General features: G+C 40.7%; 2 protein-coding genes across 3 annotated transcripts in view; one reads left to right on the top strand and one right to left on the bottom strand.

Moving 5' to 3' along the window:
• TBRG1 (transforming growth factor beta regulator 1) overlaps positions 1 to 10,754 on the top strand; it is a 42,551-nt gene extending 31,797 nt beyond the window's left edge. Inside the window, exon 9 of the mRNA XM_057748074.1 lies at positions 9,057 to 10,754. Coding sequence (XP_057604057.1) covers positions 9,057 to 9,214 — 158 coding nt within the window. The 3' untranslated portion in view covers positions 9,215 to 10,754. The remainder of the gene's footprint in view (positions 1 to 9,056) is intronic.
• Positions 1 to 16,701, bottom strand: part of SIAE (sialic acid acetylesterase) — a 35,369-nt gene extending 18,668 nt beyond the window's left edge. For both annotated transcript variants that reach the window (XM_057748072.1, XM_057748073.1), the window contains exons 1-3: positions 16,600 to 16,701; positions 12,471 to 12,632; positions 5,507 to 5,682 (exon numbers count right to left, since the gene is read on the bottom strand). In XM_057748072.1, the coding sequence (XP_057604055.1) occupies positions 5,507 to 5,682; positions 12,471 to 12,632; positions 16,600 to 16,666 (405 nt within the window). In that variant the 5' untranslated portion in view covers positions 16,667 to 16,701. The remainder of the gene's footprint in view (positions 1 to 5,506; positions 5,683 to 12,470; positions 12,633 to 16,599) is intronic.
• Between the last annotated feature and the right edge of the window lie 59 nt (positions 16,702 to 16,760).

Genomic DNA, 16,760 nt, shown 5'->3' with positions numbered 1-16,760 from the left:
GAGCATTATTTATTAATTGTTTAAAAAAGAAGAAACCAGGGCTTCCCTGGTGGCGCAGTGGTTAAGAGTCCGCCTGCCAATGCAGGGGACACCGGTTCGATCCCTGGTCCAGGAAGATCCCATATGCCGTGGAGCAACTAAGCCCCGTGCACCACAACTATTGAGCCTGTGCTCTAGAGCCCGCGAGCCCATGTGCCGCAACTACTGAAGCCCACATGCCTAGAGCCCGTGTTCCACAACAAGAGAAGCCACTGCAATGAGAAACCAGTGCACTGCAACGAAGAGTAGCCCCCACTCACCGCAACTAGAGAAAGCCCACGTGCAGCAATGAAGACCCAACACAGTCAATAAATTAATTAATTAATTAATTTAAAAAAAAAAGAAACCATAAGGGGGTAGAAGCTATAGAAGCAAAACAAGAAATCATAAGTATATGCAAGGACTCAATTTTATAAATGTTTTTAAAAGATGAATTAAGATCATGGTCTACCTGTAGAGATTTTTAAATCTCAAATTTAAATATTTCTCAAAGATGGAGAAGTAGATAATGAAAACAGGCAAGAAAATAAAAATCAACTTGAGGAGGAACTAAGTTTTAAAGAAGGAGCTAGGTAAGACAATAATCTTTTCAAGTTCTTAACCTTTTCCTTATTAAAGGAAACAAATGAAAGTATGCATCAAAGTATATAAACATATTAGTTCTGCTCAATAATGCAAATTAAATCATTCATTCCTAAGATTCTTATTTATATAATGTGCCTCTTTATTGTAAACTGAGCCTTTGATAGATATTTAAAATATCAGTTAGGTGAAGATCAATTTCTTGTTTTTATAACTTTCTCTTAAAAATTATAGTTATTTCATGCTCTTTATAGAAAAATCAGAAAATACAAACAAGCAAAGAAAATCTATCCCAATTTCAAATGTGCCAAAGAACTTAACTCACACTAATTTCTCTGGATGTCTGATACTGAGTAAAAAATATTTACTCATCTTTCAGCAATATTTTAAGCTGATAAACTATAAATATGTCTATGAACCTGCTGCTGTCCAGCCCTGATACTAATATTGGGTTGGCCAAAAACTTCATCTGGGTTTCTCTGTAAGATGTTACGGGAAAGGTCAGAACGAACTTTTTGGCCAACCCAATATAAATTAAACAGCAATGGTCTCCCTTACTTTTACTTTCAAATCAGATAGCTTCCACTACACAAACAAAGCAATGACAATTCTGAGGCCCAAAAGCAATAACCCCATCACACCATATCTAGAAATCCCCTCCCTTTATTCTAGACTGTTTTTGTGTTCAATTAGAAAGTAGAGTTGTTTACAAAAAGAAATCTCAGTGCTAAAGACATACAGCACCAAGGCTTTTGTTCTACCACTATTGTCTTGCTAGAATACCAATAAACAATAATGAAACTTACTCCCCTGATAACTTTTTCAATGTCCTTTTTATCCAGCTTAAGAGAGAGACCTCAGTCATCATGTGTCAGAGGGGTTCCCTATCTTCTAAGAGGAGAGGAACACTTCAAGATGAGTTTCATCACTGACAATGTATCAGCAGGTCAGAATTCCCTTGTCCTGCCCCACTTTATTCTCCATGTACTGATATGCCACATCCCTAGCTGGGAGCCCACGTAGTGCTCTTTCTCCCAACATTCTATCAGGGAAAACAGAGCCCAGTGAGGCCTAACTATAGCTACAATAAGGGAGAAAAAATGCTAGTTCTCAAAATTTAAGAAAAATTAATCTTCAAAGGCCATGACTGAAACAGAGAAAAAAACTGACACTAACAAAAGAAATCCTAGCCTATGAAAAAGGTGAGCAAAAAAGAGTCATCAGTGGCCTATTATTTCTTCTTTCTGTATAAAGAAAATATATACATATAGATATATTAATTATATATATATCAATTTGACACATGACATCTAATTGAAGTATCAAGGTGCCTGCAGCTTACCTTGAGGTGGTTCAACAACAACAACAAAGAGATAAACCAAATATGGCAAAATACTAACAACTGTCAATCTAGGTGATGGATATATAGGTGTTTATAAGTCTCTTAACTTTTGTGTGTGTTTGAATTTTTTACAATAAAAAGTTTTTAAAATAATGACATCTTATATTTAGACGGCACTTTTCAATTTATAAGGGTCTTTTAGAGACAAAATAATTTAATCTTCATAATGGCCCCATTAATTAAGTCAGATATAATACTGTTGTAGTATAGTCATTAAAACTAAGCCTCGGACATTTGACAAAATTCAACAAATTTTCATGATAAAAACTCTAAGACAACCAGGAGCAGTGGGAAATTTTCTTAGTAGGACAAAAGATATTTAAGAAAAACCCACAAGTAATGTCATAGAAAGACTGAAAACTTTCCCCCTAAGACCAAGAACAAGACAAGGATATCTGTTTCCACCACTGCTATTCAATATTGTACTGGAAGTTCTAGCCAGAGCTGTTAGACAAGATAAAAGAAATAAAAGGCATCCAAATTGCAAAGAAAAAGATAAAACTATCTCTAACTGTAGATGATATGCTCCTTTACATAGAAAATCTCAAAGAATCTACAAGAAAGCTACTAGAGCTAACAAATTCAGCAAAGTATCAGGGTACAACATCAAAATGCAAAAACCATTTGTTTCTATAAGCAATGAACAATCCTAAAAGGAAATTAACAAAGAAATTCTATTTATAATAGTATGTAAAAGAATTAAATACTTCAGCATAAATCTACCCAAGTAAGTAAAAGATTTGTACATGAAAAACTATAAAACATTACCAAAAAAAAAATTCAGGAAGATCTAAATTAATGGAAAGACATCCTATGTTCATGGATAGGAAGACTTAACATTGTTAAAATGTCAATACTACCCAAAACAATCTACAAATCCAACATAAATTTTGGAATTCAAAATTCCAAAAATGGAAAATCATATCCTCACATTCATATTGAGTTACAAGGGATCTTGAATAGCCAAACAATCTTGAAAAAGAAGAATAAAGTTGGAGCACTCACACTTTGAAACTTACTACAAAGCTACAGTAATTAAAACAGTATGGTACTGCCATAAGAAGAGACATATAGACCAATGCAATAGACTGGAAATCCAAGAAATAAACCCTCTTATACATGGCCAATGGGTTTTTGAAAAAAGTGCCAAGACCACTCAATAGGACCATCTTTTCAACAATTGGTGCTGGAAGAACTGGATAACCACTTGCAAAAGAATAAAGTCAGACCCTCACGTTATACTATATACAAAAAGTGATCAAAAAGGATCAAAGACCTAAACTTAAAAGCGCAAACTAAAAAACTCTTAGAAGAAACATTGGGAAAATATTCATGTTATTGGACTTGGCAATAATTTTAAGAAGATGACACTAACAGCATAGACAACAAAAGAAAAAACAGATAAATTTAACTTCACAAAATTTAAGAACTTTTATGTATCAAAGGACATGCTCAAAAAAATGAAATGACAAACTACAGAATGAGACAAAATATTTACTAATCATATATCTGACAAGTGATTAATACCTCGAAGATATAAATAATTCCTACAATTTAACAACAAACAGCCTAATTCAAAAATGGGCAAAGGACCTAAATAAAGAAGATATACAAATGGCCAATGAGTACATGAAATAAAACTCAACATCACTAGTCATTAGAGAAATGCAAATCAAAACCACATTAAGGGACTTCACTGGTTGTCCAGCGGTAAAGAATCCATCCTGCAATGCAGCGGACACAGGTCCAATCCCTGGTGGGGGAACTAAGATCTCACATGCCACAGGGCAACTAAACCTGCACCACAACTACTAAGCCCAAGCACCTCAACTAGAGAGACTGTGTGCCACAAACTACAGAGCTCATGTGCTTTGGAGCAAGCGCACCACAACTAGAGTCCATACACCCTGGAGCCCATGTATCACAGCTAGAGAGAGAAAACCCACACTCCACAACTAGAGAGAAGCCCATGCACCACAACTAGAAAGAAGCCCGCACACCGCAGTGAAGAGCCTGCATGCCGCAATGAAAGATTCCCCCATGCTGCAACAAAAGATCCCTCATGCTGCAACGCAGATTCTGCATGCCACAGCTAAGACCCAACACAGCCAAAAAAATAATTAATTAATTGATTGATTAAATTTTAAAAAATCCACATTAAGATACCACTTCATACCTACTAGTGTGGCTATAATCAAGAAAATGGTAAGTAACACATGTTAGTGAGAATATAGTGAAATTACCTTTGTATATTGCTGGTAGGAAAGTAAAATGGTATAGCCACTGTGGGAAATGGCTTGGTGGTTCCTCAAAAGTTAAATGTAGAACTAACCCAGCAATTCCACTCATAGGCATATAGCCAAAAGAATTGAAGGCAGGAACTGGAACAGATATCTGTACATCAATGTTCATAGTAGCATTACTCACAACAGCCAAAAGGTGGAAACAACCCAGGTGTTCATCAACAATTGAACAAATAAACAAATTGTGGCATATATAATGGAATACAATGGACCTGGAAAAGCATAAACCTTAGCAAGATAAGTCAGACACAGAAAAACAAATATTGTATGATTCCACTTATATGAGCTCCCTAGAAGAGGCAAATTCATAGAGAGAAAGCAGAATAGAGGTTACCAGTGGACGGAGGAAGAGGAAAGGGAGATTTATGGTTTAATGGGTATAGAGTGTACATTGGGGATGATGAAAAAGTTTGGAGGATAGATAGTGGTGATGGGTACACACAGCGTTGTGAATATATTTAATGCCACTGAATTGTACACTTACCAATGGTTAAAATGATAAATGTTATATTCATTTTAAGCACAATTTTTTAAAAGCATTTTTTAAAAACAAAGTTTCATAAAGACCAAGTGATTTGCTCCAAGCCATACAACTAGTAAGAGGCAAAGCCAACATTCAGTCTCAATTTTTAAATCTCCATGACAACAAAAGACACAGTATGTTAGCTGCTCAGCATCAAAACAAAATCTAATTGTTTTGATTTCCTAGGCTCTTTCCAGAAGCTCATCTTCTAAAACCAATCAAAAAGAAGAGCAATCTACCTTGCCTTCAATATGGTATGAAATCTCCATTATCATTAGATACTCTCTAGCTTCTGCCTTTAGCCCAGGAAGGTGAGAAAATAGTGCCCCACACACCGACAGCACACTAGTTGTGATTAAGAAAGTAGGCTCTGGGGTCACATTCATATCATAGCTCCACAATTACTCTGTGACCTTAGGCGGGAACTTAACCTCAGTGGGGCCAGTTTCCTCATCTGTGAGATACGAATATCTTATAAGTACTTACCCCATAAATTTGTTAAATCGAATTAATTAACACATGCAAAGAAAGCACTTAACAGATCTTGGCACGCCATAAAAAGAAGGCTTCTACCTCCTTCTCTTGCTTGCCCCCTTCCTCTTCCTCCTTTTTCTCCTTCATCATCAACATTATTAACACTGAGACTCTGCAAATTACCTGTGAAACCGTCATCTGCATGTTACTTTGCCCACTGCAAAGCCAGACATCTCCAAATAAGACATCATGAACTCTCAGGGTAAAGTTCTTCCTCCCAACAGTCTGCTGTGCCATCACTTCATAAGGTCCACCAGGCTTCACAGGATCCAGTACCACCATCCAGCTATTAGAGTGCACTGAAATAATAACAAGGCTCCAGGGAATTAATCAATCAGTCAACTAAAATGAAATTAAAGCCCAGTCCTATCATGCATCAGCCTCATTTGTGATTCCCAGCTTCTGTGATGAACTGGGTTCAAAGCTATGGAGACTGGCCAAATTTCAGACAAGTCAACAGGAATAACAAAAGAAGCAGCATCGCTATCTTTAATCTGTACCAATCCCTCCTTACTTTTAACTGAAGCATTTACACAAAAAATAAATCACCCAGTTATAATCCTAAACGAGGATAGACAAAAATACACAGATAAAAATTCAAAGGAGCTTAATACAAAAAACATAAAATAGAAATTCTTCCTATACCAGCCAACTGTCAATATTAACATAATCATAATCTAACAGATTTACAAAGGCCCCAAACTAACTTGTAATTATCCAATCAAATGTGAGCACAGGTTAGAGAAAATCATTTATCATCTGAAACTGACTGGATGGTATCATCCTTGTCTTCAACCAGCCCCCCACCTCCTCTGCATGTTGCTCTCAGAGATTAATACCACCAGCGGTTCTGGGCTCTCCTGTCAACAGTTAAACAGGTGAGTGGAGAAACTGACACATAAAGAAGTAGTAGGAGGCATATAAATTAATCTCTCTTTGAAGAAAATACTTAACTTGCCCGATTAATTATCTTCACAGAGTTATTTACCAGACTTAAGGTTTTCGGACTCAATTAGGGAGATGGAAAGCTATCCAAGACCCTATTTCAGAAATTCATAGCATATTCCTTAGGAACCACCCCCCTACCACCTTCCCACCTCTCACCCACTCACGCCACCACCGCTGCCAACATCGTACTCGGAAACTTAAGAAAAAAATCTTCCAAGTGGCAAAATTATGCCTGGGAGAACCAAACAGGGAAAAAGTTGAAGAAACAAGAGGGAGAAAATAGATAAAATAGAGAGATAATCATTTTAAAATAAATATTCTTGGCATAATACCAAAGAATATGGACTGATTTATAATTTGTGCCCCTCCGATCAATGTAAATTCAATGGGAAAGAATGGCAAGAGCTGGAAACAAGGCACCTAAGGTTATTACAGCAACCGGAAAAAAATAATTATAAAAATACTAGCCAAGGACTTCCCAGGTGGCACAGTGGTTAAGAATCTGCCTGCCAATGCAGGGGACACTGGTTCGATCCCTGGTCTAGCAAGATCCCACATGCTGCGGAGCAACTAAGCCCGTGTGCCACAACTACTGAAGCCAGAGCGCCTAGAGCCCATGCTCTGCAACAAGAGAAGCCACCACACTGAGAAGCCTCAACGAAGGGTAGCCCCCACTCTCCGCAACTAGAGAACGCCTACGTGCAGCAACGAAGACCCAACACAGCCAAAAAAATAAATAAATAAATAAATTTATTTTTTAAAAAATACTAGCCAAGTGCCTACTCTGTGCCAGGCACTGTGCTAAGTTTCTTCTAATCAGTGAGAGGTAAGGAGAGAAGTCCAGACGCACGGCAGGAGATGGGTAAAGGCTCCAATCTTAAAGAACTGCTCGGGGTCCTGGGAGAAACGTTCAAAACCCTCAGGCATCAGTTAAAGGGCACAGGTCGCTCCCCTCAGAAGCACAGCTGACTGAGCCTGCTACTCCCACCTGTGCAAGGTCAATGAAGCCCAGGACCAAATGTTCACTATTGTTTTTATACCACTGATAGCCACAGACATCAACATATTAAACGCAGAATTCACCTAAAGCAGAAAAATCACTGTTTTGGAAACAGTGGGCAGCTCGTACAGATTGTGTCGCACAGGTGTGATGTGCTCCGTATGGCTCTCTCGTCTGAGCAGGCAGACTCTCCAATCTGTCCCAACCGCTGCCTTGCCAAGGTCTTTCCAGGCTTCTTGCACTGACATTTCTTACTGGAGCCCTGTCCTCCTGCCATCAACATTACTCATTTGTGATGATGAGGTCAATCCCTAGAAAACCCAGGACAGGACTATTTTTGAGCCTTCTACTACTGTACAAGCTATTCCTAGTCACTACTGTTTATTAGGTATTCACACTTAGTGTCCATCCAAGCAATATGGCTGGTGCGGAAAACTACCTTCACCAGAGCTTCTGAAAAGCTTTGCTGCCTGGCAATAAAAAGACAGAGAAGGAAAGGGGCAGACGTTGGGGCAAAACAGGGCAATACCATCCTACTACAGTGAGAAGATGAGCTCCCTCTAGGCCCTAAGAGTCTGAAGAGAACTAGGCATTGAGATTGAGCCTTGTTCCCAAGAACTGCTCCCCCGAGGAAACCACTCAACTTCCTCAAAGACCTTGGAGAACTTGCTTCTGTTCTAGTCCTCGAGTTCTTTTACTTTCTAGCTCTTCTCCTCTCCCACTTCATAAAAGAAAAACTCTGACACAACAATGAGTGTTAAGTAAAGTTAACTGCCACGCAAAGCGGGGGAAACCAGATCCACTACAGAGAGGTTATTATTAATGGTCAAACTAACTCAGAAACAATTCATTTAAAACAATGCAGATTTACTCCCATGTAAGTATATAGTACAAAGGAGAGCGGCCCTTGTGAAGACTGTTTCTTAGGCTCAAGGCAAGGGTGGAACATTTCACCAGGAGAATTGATCAGGCCTAGGCCTGTCCGTTTAGGACCAGTTGGTTAAAGTGGAGCTAACCACAGGCCAGTGAAGTCCGGTTATAGATTTCAGAAACTGTGTTGACCCACCAAGTCCATTAGGTTGAGTCCAAGCAATAAAATGGAGTGACCGACCATGAAGAGCTGAAGTTCACCATCCAGCTGGCTTTTGCTGATCCTGATGGGCTTTCTAAGCAACAGTCACTCTTGTTCCTTCCTCTGGGCCCCCATCACTTGCCGTCTTGCAATCTCTCTTACCAATCCAGGCCCAGGTTTCTATAAATGCTCATTTTTGTTGCATTCAAATCTCTGCTTCCTCCCATTCTTTCTGCTCCCATCTAGGAGGATTCATGTCCTCCCTTCACGGTAGTACAGCTACTAAGAGCGCTTACCATGTGCTGGGCACTCCGTCAAGTAAATGGCAGAGAGTAAACCCCAGCCCTGGGTTATACTGACAAGAAAGCCATGCAAACTGACTGGGGCTTTGTGTTTTCCTGCCCAATGGTTAACGTATCTGGTGACCTACTTCTCACTGTCCCTCTTCTCTTCATATTCCAACCAAGGGCATAAGTAAAGAACTCTCTCCATGTTCTCTCCATCTCCGAGACCAACCCCCACTGCAAAATGGGAAGAATAAACAATCAAAGGCAAAAAAAATTAATTAATTTGTCTAGAGACATGATTAGTCATAAAGTGCATCTTGCTTTTTTTCTCTTTGCTGTTCACATCAGATGTTAATTATTTTTCAGGTTATTGTGCCAAATCTCAGAAGCCAAGAAGAGAAAAAGGAAAATTATCCAACAACCTTTCCCTTCCCAAGAGGAAAAGCCTAGAGCTGGAAGCAGCCCTGATCACCTCTTCCCCTACAGGACCCTGGCACTTCACCAGTTGCAAACGGGTTCATTGATTTGTGGAAGTGACTTGGAGGTAAAGAAAGCCTTACTGCCCAAACTGCCCCTTCCTGACCTGCATTATTCTGTATAAAGTTCATGTCCACCACCACCAAATATGAATGTTAAAAAAAAAAAAAGCCTAAATATATCAATAAAACTGTTGATGCAAGTTACTTAAACAATAGCATGCTATGGCAGACACACCCTAAGGTGACCCCCCCCATGAGTCACACCCTTGTATAGTCCCTCCCCTCAAGTGTAGGGAGAATATATGATTTGCTTCCAATCAACAGAAAATAGCAAAAGGGATAAGATGCCATGCTCATGATTAGGTTATGTTACATGGAAAAGATGAAGGGGTTTTGCAGATATAATTAAAATCCTTAATCAGTTGACTTTAAGTTAATACACAGGAAGATTATCCTGGGTGGGCCTGACCTAACTGAGGTGAGCCCTTTAAATAGGGTCTATCTGTTTTATTCTAAATAACACTTCATCCATTTTGCTTCATGGGCAGGACAGAGCAAGATGTCCACTGCAGTAGGTTTGTGGATCTGTATAAACTACAATACCTTCCTTCTCTACCAAGCCAGTGTGGAGAGCCTAACAAACAGATCTATCCGCCACCCCACCAATAATAACAGTTTTTCTGTGAAATTACCTCAATAGTCTACGAATCCCTTAAGTTGCTTCTGGATATTTTAACTCTAAATGACGCATCACTTTGCAGTGAAGCAACTGAAGCATTACTTGAACCTAAACTGCTAAATGTGAAAGGACAGCATGAGAGAGTGAGTTCCTGGAAGGCAGACACTATTTACATTCGTCTCTGTGTTTTCTAGGGTTTCTAGCTCCGTGTTTTATACATAATAAGCCCTTGGCTGATGTTTATAGAGTTAAACTCAAGATAAGTGAGCAGGTTCACGATCACTGCAGAGAAGAGGGGCTCATCCTCTAACTACTACCTTTTACTCCTTGTCACCACCTCCCCTACCGCCTTGTCTCTGGCCACTCCAAATATTGGTCCTGCAACAGCCATGAAGGGGGAAAAACCAAAAATAATGCATAAAAACATTTTTTTAAATAGAAATGCTATATATTATGTGCTTTCTTTCTACAGTACTGGGAAGTCTCTGTCTCCTAAGTATTTATTGGTAATGTTAATTATTAGCACCAAGGAAATCCTATTTCTTGTTTTTAAACTACATCAATTCTTTAGATCAATGTCATTTTACTGAGAGTATCACTATCTGTACTCTGTACTGTTCATTTCTGAGACGGACACAACACAAAAAGAAAGCATCGCTAGTCTCCTGAATTCTCCATTTTAAGTATATCCTACAAGTCACCAATAGCATTTAAATCTCACGGAGAACAGCTTCTCAATCAGCTTAAACTTCCCTTTCAGGCCTCTGAATTTCACCCAATAAGCTTCTTACCTTAAAAAATCTTAAAACCCAAGAACTAAAGCACTTACCTTGCATCTGTGTCTGGTACTTTGTATTTTTTAATGTTTGTTGAATGGAAACGAATTATTAAAAGTCTGCACCAGCATCTGATCACTCTGGTTTGGATATCGGTCCTGTATGTTGACAAAACTAATCAGGTAATCCTTGTTTTCAGGGGCCAATAAAATTTCCACAAGCTTCACTGTCACATATATATCCAAGTCCCCTCTCAAACCAGCAACCGCCACATTAATTCCACTCCCTCCCCCAGAGAAGACTCCTCACCTGTCTGACTCTCACCTCAACATCCCATAGCTATATACTTACCTCTGACTAAGATACAACCAGGTCTCCACTTGCCCCAGCCCTGGGCATGCCTTCCTGCATCCAGTAACTTCTAGCTCCTCCACACACTATCTTATACATCTTTATCTGTTCTAGCCAGAGACTCCTCTGTAGAACCTCTCTGCTCATGAAGCCTGCTAACTGCTAATTCTCACTTTCTTGAACATCCTCACAGCCACTATTTGGGGTCAAGCTCTCAGTGTCTATTGCCTGAATATCATAACAGCCTGCTAACAGGTCCCACCACCTCTAGTCTCATCCATCTCCAATCCTTCTGCCACAGTGCTGCCAGAGTAATCTTTCTAAAATACAAATCTGATTGTGTTATTTTGCTGCTTAAAATCCATCTATCCAAAATATATGCTCTATGAATACATATCCATCTATCCAGAGTATATGCTCCATGGCAACAACAAACAAGCCTCCCTACATTTCCAACCTTACCTCCTGCCATCCACCACCAGTCACACACCCCAGTGGCCCAGACAAACCAACCTGCCTGACATTCCTCCAGTGACCCAGCCTCACTCACGCCTCCATGCCTTTGCCCAGACTATTCCCTCTACCTGGCTTGCCCTGCTCATCTTTCAAAATAAGCCTTAGACTAAGTTAATTATCCACCCTAAGCACTCCCAAAGCACTCTGTACTTCTCCATCGTGGTACTTACCACACTTAGCTATAACTGCTTATTATTTTTCTGTCTCCTCCTCTGACCTATAAGCTTCATTAGGGGAGAGATCACGTCTGTTTTGCTTATCACTGTATAACCAGTACCCAGCACAGTATCTGGCACTTAGTAGGCACTCAGTAAAAATTTGAGTAATTAACTAAATATTATAATAATAAAAACAACAATAACACTTATTCAGTACTTATTGTGTGTCAGGCACTGTTCTAAGCACTTTACGTGTGTTAATTCATTTAATCCTCACAATAATCCTAAATATCATTATTATCACCGCTTTACAAATAAAGAAATTGTGACACAGAGATGTTAAATTACATGTCCAAGGTTATATAGCCATTAAGTGACAGGGTCAGGATCTGAATGGGGACAGTGAATTCCAGAGCCTAGGTTCTTAACCCTTCCTCCATGCTACTTCTCCTTTATATATGATTCAGTTCAAATGTCACCTTCAGTGGAAACCTTCCCTTACCATCCAATCTGAGTTAGATGTTTCTCTTGTGTATTGCATGACACCCCATATCCACCTCCATCAGAGCACCTATTACACTGCACTGTATGGCTTGATGTCTATTCCCATTAGTCCATGAGCTCCTTGAGGACAGGGACTTTGACTTGGTCTTTTTTTCCTTTGTATCTTCAGTGCACATGGTAAATATTCAAATAACCAGATGGATGGATGGATGGATAGATGGATGGATAACCTGAGCTGAAGTATTAGCATTCATTTTCAGATCATCCAGCAGGTGGCAGAAGAAGCCAAAAGCTGAGCAGAGGATGACCTGTCTTACCTTTTACACTGGTCACTTTCTTCATGATGGCTTCCTGATCTCGGCACAAAGTCACTGTCACTGTGGCTCCAGATACACCATAGCCCCAGATCACTGCCCCTGCAGGCTCCTTCTGCAGCACCATGTAATTATCGATGTAGGAAGCAAAGCGAAAACCAACATCTAAAAAATTGAGCAAACACTTAGAAGAGCATCATTGGAGAGATTCATCACCAGATTGAATCTGGTTAAACAGCAAGGAACATACAGTCTTAATGCATGAGAATGTGAAGATACCCAGTCCTTTTAATTTTCTAAAATGAGATCTTATTCCTCCTAATTAGGTAAGCAGCATAACAAGAACAGTCTCCAGCAATATGCCTCATAGAACAAGATGACCAATAAGGAAAACTCAGAGCCTAGGGCAGCCCATTTACCACAAGCCTCCTCCCCTTCAAAGCTCTTCATCTTCCTTTGCTCTCAGGCTTGGCCCTAATGCTTGACTCTCTCCACCCTCCCCCGCCCCCAAATCACTAAAATGCTCTTTTTATGCACCTCACAGATGGTATTTATGAGAAAAATAAATCACTTCCTTTCCCTACTTCCCATTATGACTCCCACTCCTCATGGCTGGGAATAAAGAAGCCTGCCCCTCTGCAACACAGCCTTTTCTAATCTTTTTCCACACTCTGTCTCCCCCTTTCCATCCTCCCAATGTCAATTTCCCTCAAATAATTCTCCTTATCGTGTTTTTTGACAACCCACTGAAAATTCTAAATAAACATTTATGAATATCTGCGACAAATCTGCCTCCTTCTAAGGTAAATTCATATAAATTAAGGTGCAAAAAATAAGGTTAGTGAGAGACAGAAGGTCAAAGTGTCTGAACAAAAGATCTTTCATTGCAATTCACCCATTTCACAAGCTAAATTATACAAAAAGAGAAAGAGCACTTGAAACTGTGGATTCTATTCTAGACAGTCACTAACAAGACTGAATAAGAATTTGCTTTAACGAGATCATTCCTATTTTTAACATCCAGCCTATATCGAAGTATTTTATTAATAACAAGCATCTATCCAAATTGTCTCAGTGAGTTCCTCATCAAAACTTAATACAGGGAAAAAAAAACTTTTTAAGTTACATCCCAATTTGTCTGAACAAAACAGACAAAACTCCCTAGAAGAAAATAATTAACAAAATTAAGATTTTTTTTTAAGGGTTTTAAACATAAATGATAGGCAGGAAAGAGAATCAGAACTAACAAAGTTGACATTTTCCTCCCTGGAAGCTACAAATGATGACAGCCCCTTAGGCTATGCAGGGCAGCACAGCTAATGGGGTCTCCTGCATAGACTTGGTGGCCTATTTGTCCTGCACTTTGAATAACAGCCCAGTCCTGAGACATCCTCAGCTCTCTCTTAGGAGTTTGTTCCATCATAAAACCTACATGACAATCAAAGATCATCCATTAGACCCACTAGGCTGGAGGTGCACAGCTACCAGGAGCAAAACACTCTAAGAAGAGACTACAACAGCCCAGAATTGCATAAGCACGTTGGCAGCCTGCTGGAGGGAAGGGAAGAGGCGCGTGTGTGGGAAGGCCTCGTCTTGGGTAAGCGCTTCTTATGGAACAAAACCTGAAAACTAAAGGCCTAAGAGCTAAGCAGAAAGAGGATGGGATAGAGAAAGGATTGAAGAAAACTGGCTGCTGCAGCCATGAGCCCATGCAAGTAAGGGGCTCTGGAGGTGTCCAGCCACCTTCTCAAATGTTGGGGAAAATACTTTTCCTGGTCAGTCTGTTTTCAACAACACACATTCACTGAACCTCTCTGTGCGTGACTCTACTCAGAGTTAAAGAATTTTAGAGGTGGAAAGAATCTTTTACATCCTGGGATATAATTATGTTATTTACTGATTAACAAACTGAAACCCAAGTAAATTGGGTAATTTTTTAAATAGCTTGCATATTAATTGATTATTTCAACAAATATTTAAAGATGCCTACTATGGGGACTTCCCTGGTGGCACAGTGGTTAAGAATCCGCCTGCCAATGCAGGGGACACAGGTTCGATCCCTGGGCTGGGAAGATTCCACATGCTGCGGAGCAACTAAGCTGGTGCACCACAACTACTGAGCCTGTGCTCTAGAGCCCACAAGCCACAACTACTGAAGCCCACAAGCCTAGAGCCTGTGCTCCTCAATAAGAGAAGCCACCACAATGAGAAGCCCAAGCACCACAACAAAGAGTAGACCCCGCTTGCCACAACTAGAGAAAGTCTGTGTGCAGCAACAAAGCCCCTATGCAATCTAAACAAACAAATATAATTTTTTTAAATAAATAAATTAAAAAAAAAATAAAGATGCCTCCTGTGTGCCAGGCACGATTTTAAGCATTGAGGATATAACAGTGAAAGGAAGAAGGGGAAAAAAAGTAGACAAAACTCCTTGCCAGCAGGGAGCTTACATTCTACTGGGACGCTTAATTGTGGCAGGCACTGAGCTAAACACACTACAGATGTTAAACTTCTTTGGCCTCAAATCACATAGGTAGTTTAGGACAGGACAAGAAATCAAGCCACCTGATTCCAAAGTTATTGCAATTTCCGCTTTGCCACAGTTAGGTACTGGTGGTAAATCAAAGAAAAGTCATATTCCCTGTCCTTATAAAGCTCACATTCCAAGCTGATAAGAGTAGACAGTGAAACGAAAGGAAGTGGGACTGGTGATTGTTTTTGTCAAATACAAGACACTTAACATTTGAATTTTTTTTTTTTTAGGTCTTCAAATTTCTTCTTTGTTAGGGTGTTGGAGTAGAAAAACAGGAATTAGTGTTCTGGGAAGTTAAAAGTAATCGTTAAAAGCAGAATGACATAATTAGGACAGTGGTTACCTCTGGTGAGGGTCTGGTGGATGCATCAGGGAGGAATGTCCATGGAGTCTCAAGAAAACTACAACGTTCTAGCTCTCAAATTGCTTAGAGCCCTTGGGCGCTGGTTTTATTGTTTCATTGCTACATATGTTTTTGTACATTTCAAATATTACGAGATAAACATGGGCACAGGGGTAATGATTTCAAGGAAAGAAGTCAGGATATGCAACCAAATAAGAAGGAAAGAAAATTTAGAGCATTAATGAATTAAAAAATAAAGTCACTGTTAATGAAGGTGATGTAGCAAGATGACCCAAAGGCCAAGATAGTAATATTAAAGTTAACAGCCTTTAACAGAAAAATTAATAGAATAATGGCCCTATTCTCCTCTTTCCCTTCTCCCTACCTCATATACTGGACTCAAAGGTCACTGAATGGGGATGAGTCAAGCAGTGATAGAGTGCTGCTAGTTTACACTTTTGTTAAACACTGAAAAACCACTTAAGGGTTGCAGTTTGTCTGCATCTGGGTACTTTGCCGGTTCTTAGGCAGAGCAGCAGTCATTTTTCTGCACTCCGTCTGTTCTCCCACCTCAACTTGCTTTCCTTTTCTACGACCCAGGGTCCAGCCTGGGGTATTCAAATGACACGATATGACCTGGACAATAGTCAAAGTGAGTCATCCTCCACCCCAATGCCACGCACATTATCCCGCCGCCAATGTCTGCGAGCTGCATCGGGAATCAAAGCTGAGACTTAAATACTCTGAGCTAGTGAGGGGGTTGTCTGTCTTTCTTAGCCCTAATCCCCACTTAAACTAGTAAAATTTAATTCCCCCAAGGAACCCAGCCTGAAGCAAACCCTCCCCAGGGGCACCACTGAGGGGGCAACACTGAAATGTTTTGGATGACTCAGTCACCAGTTTCCAAATATTACCTAACTAGCTTCGCCCCCTCCCCTTCGAGCTCCCCTGCAGCTATTCAGACACTGAGGACCTCGGTCGGGGCACATTTGAGCCTCCCCTCCTCAGATAAACGAAACTCTCCCGCTGCCCCACACACTGCATCATTGGGGCGGTGGAAGGGAATGGAGGAAGCGGATGGGCCGGGCTCCTGCCCAGCAGACACCCGCAACCTAGGCCTGGGTGGGAGAATCCGGCTCCTGCCGGGGTTCCTTCCGGGACCTAGAGAGAAGGGCGCGCGAGGCGGTCCTGCGGAGGACGCGGGATCTCGGAGGCTGACCGACGGGCAGGGGTCGGGTCGAGCCCGGCCGCCTCACCTGCACTTGCGTGGGCCCGCAGCAGTAATGATAACACCAGCCCAAAGACAAATCCCGGTGCGACCATGTTTGTGAGAAGCCGACACCCCCGCGCGGGCCTCTGGGCGTGGACAACAGCGGGGGCGGGGCCGCGGGGTGGGGCCTGAGCGGGGCGGAAAAGG

Source organism: Hippopotamus amphibius, chromosome 9, assembly GCF_030028045.1.
Source record: "Hippopotamus amphibius kiboko isolate mHipAmp2 chromosome 9, mHipAmp2.hap2, whole genome shotgun sequence".
NCBI lineage: Eukaryota > Metazoa > Chordata > Mammalia > Artiodactyla > Hippopotamidae > Hippopotamus > Hippopotamus amphibius.
Note: the sequence above shows the minus strand (reverse complement) of the source record. Positions and strands in the feature narration are given on the sequence as shown.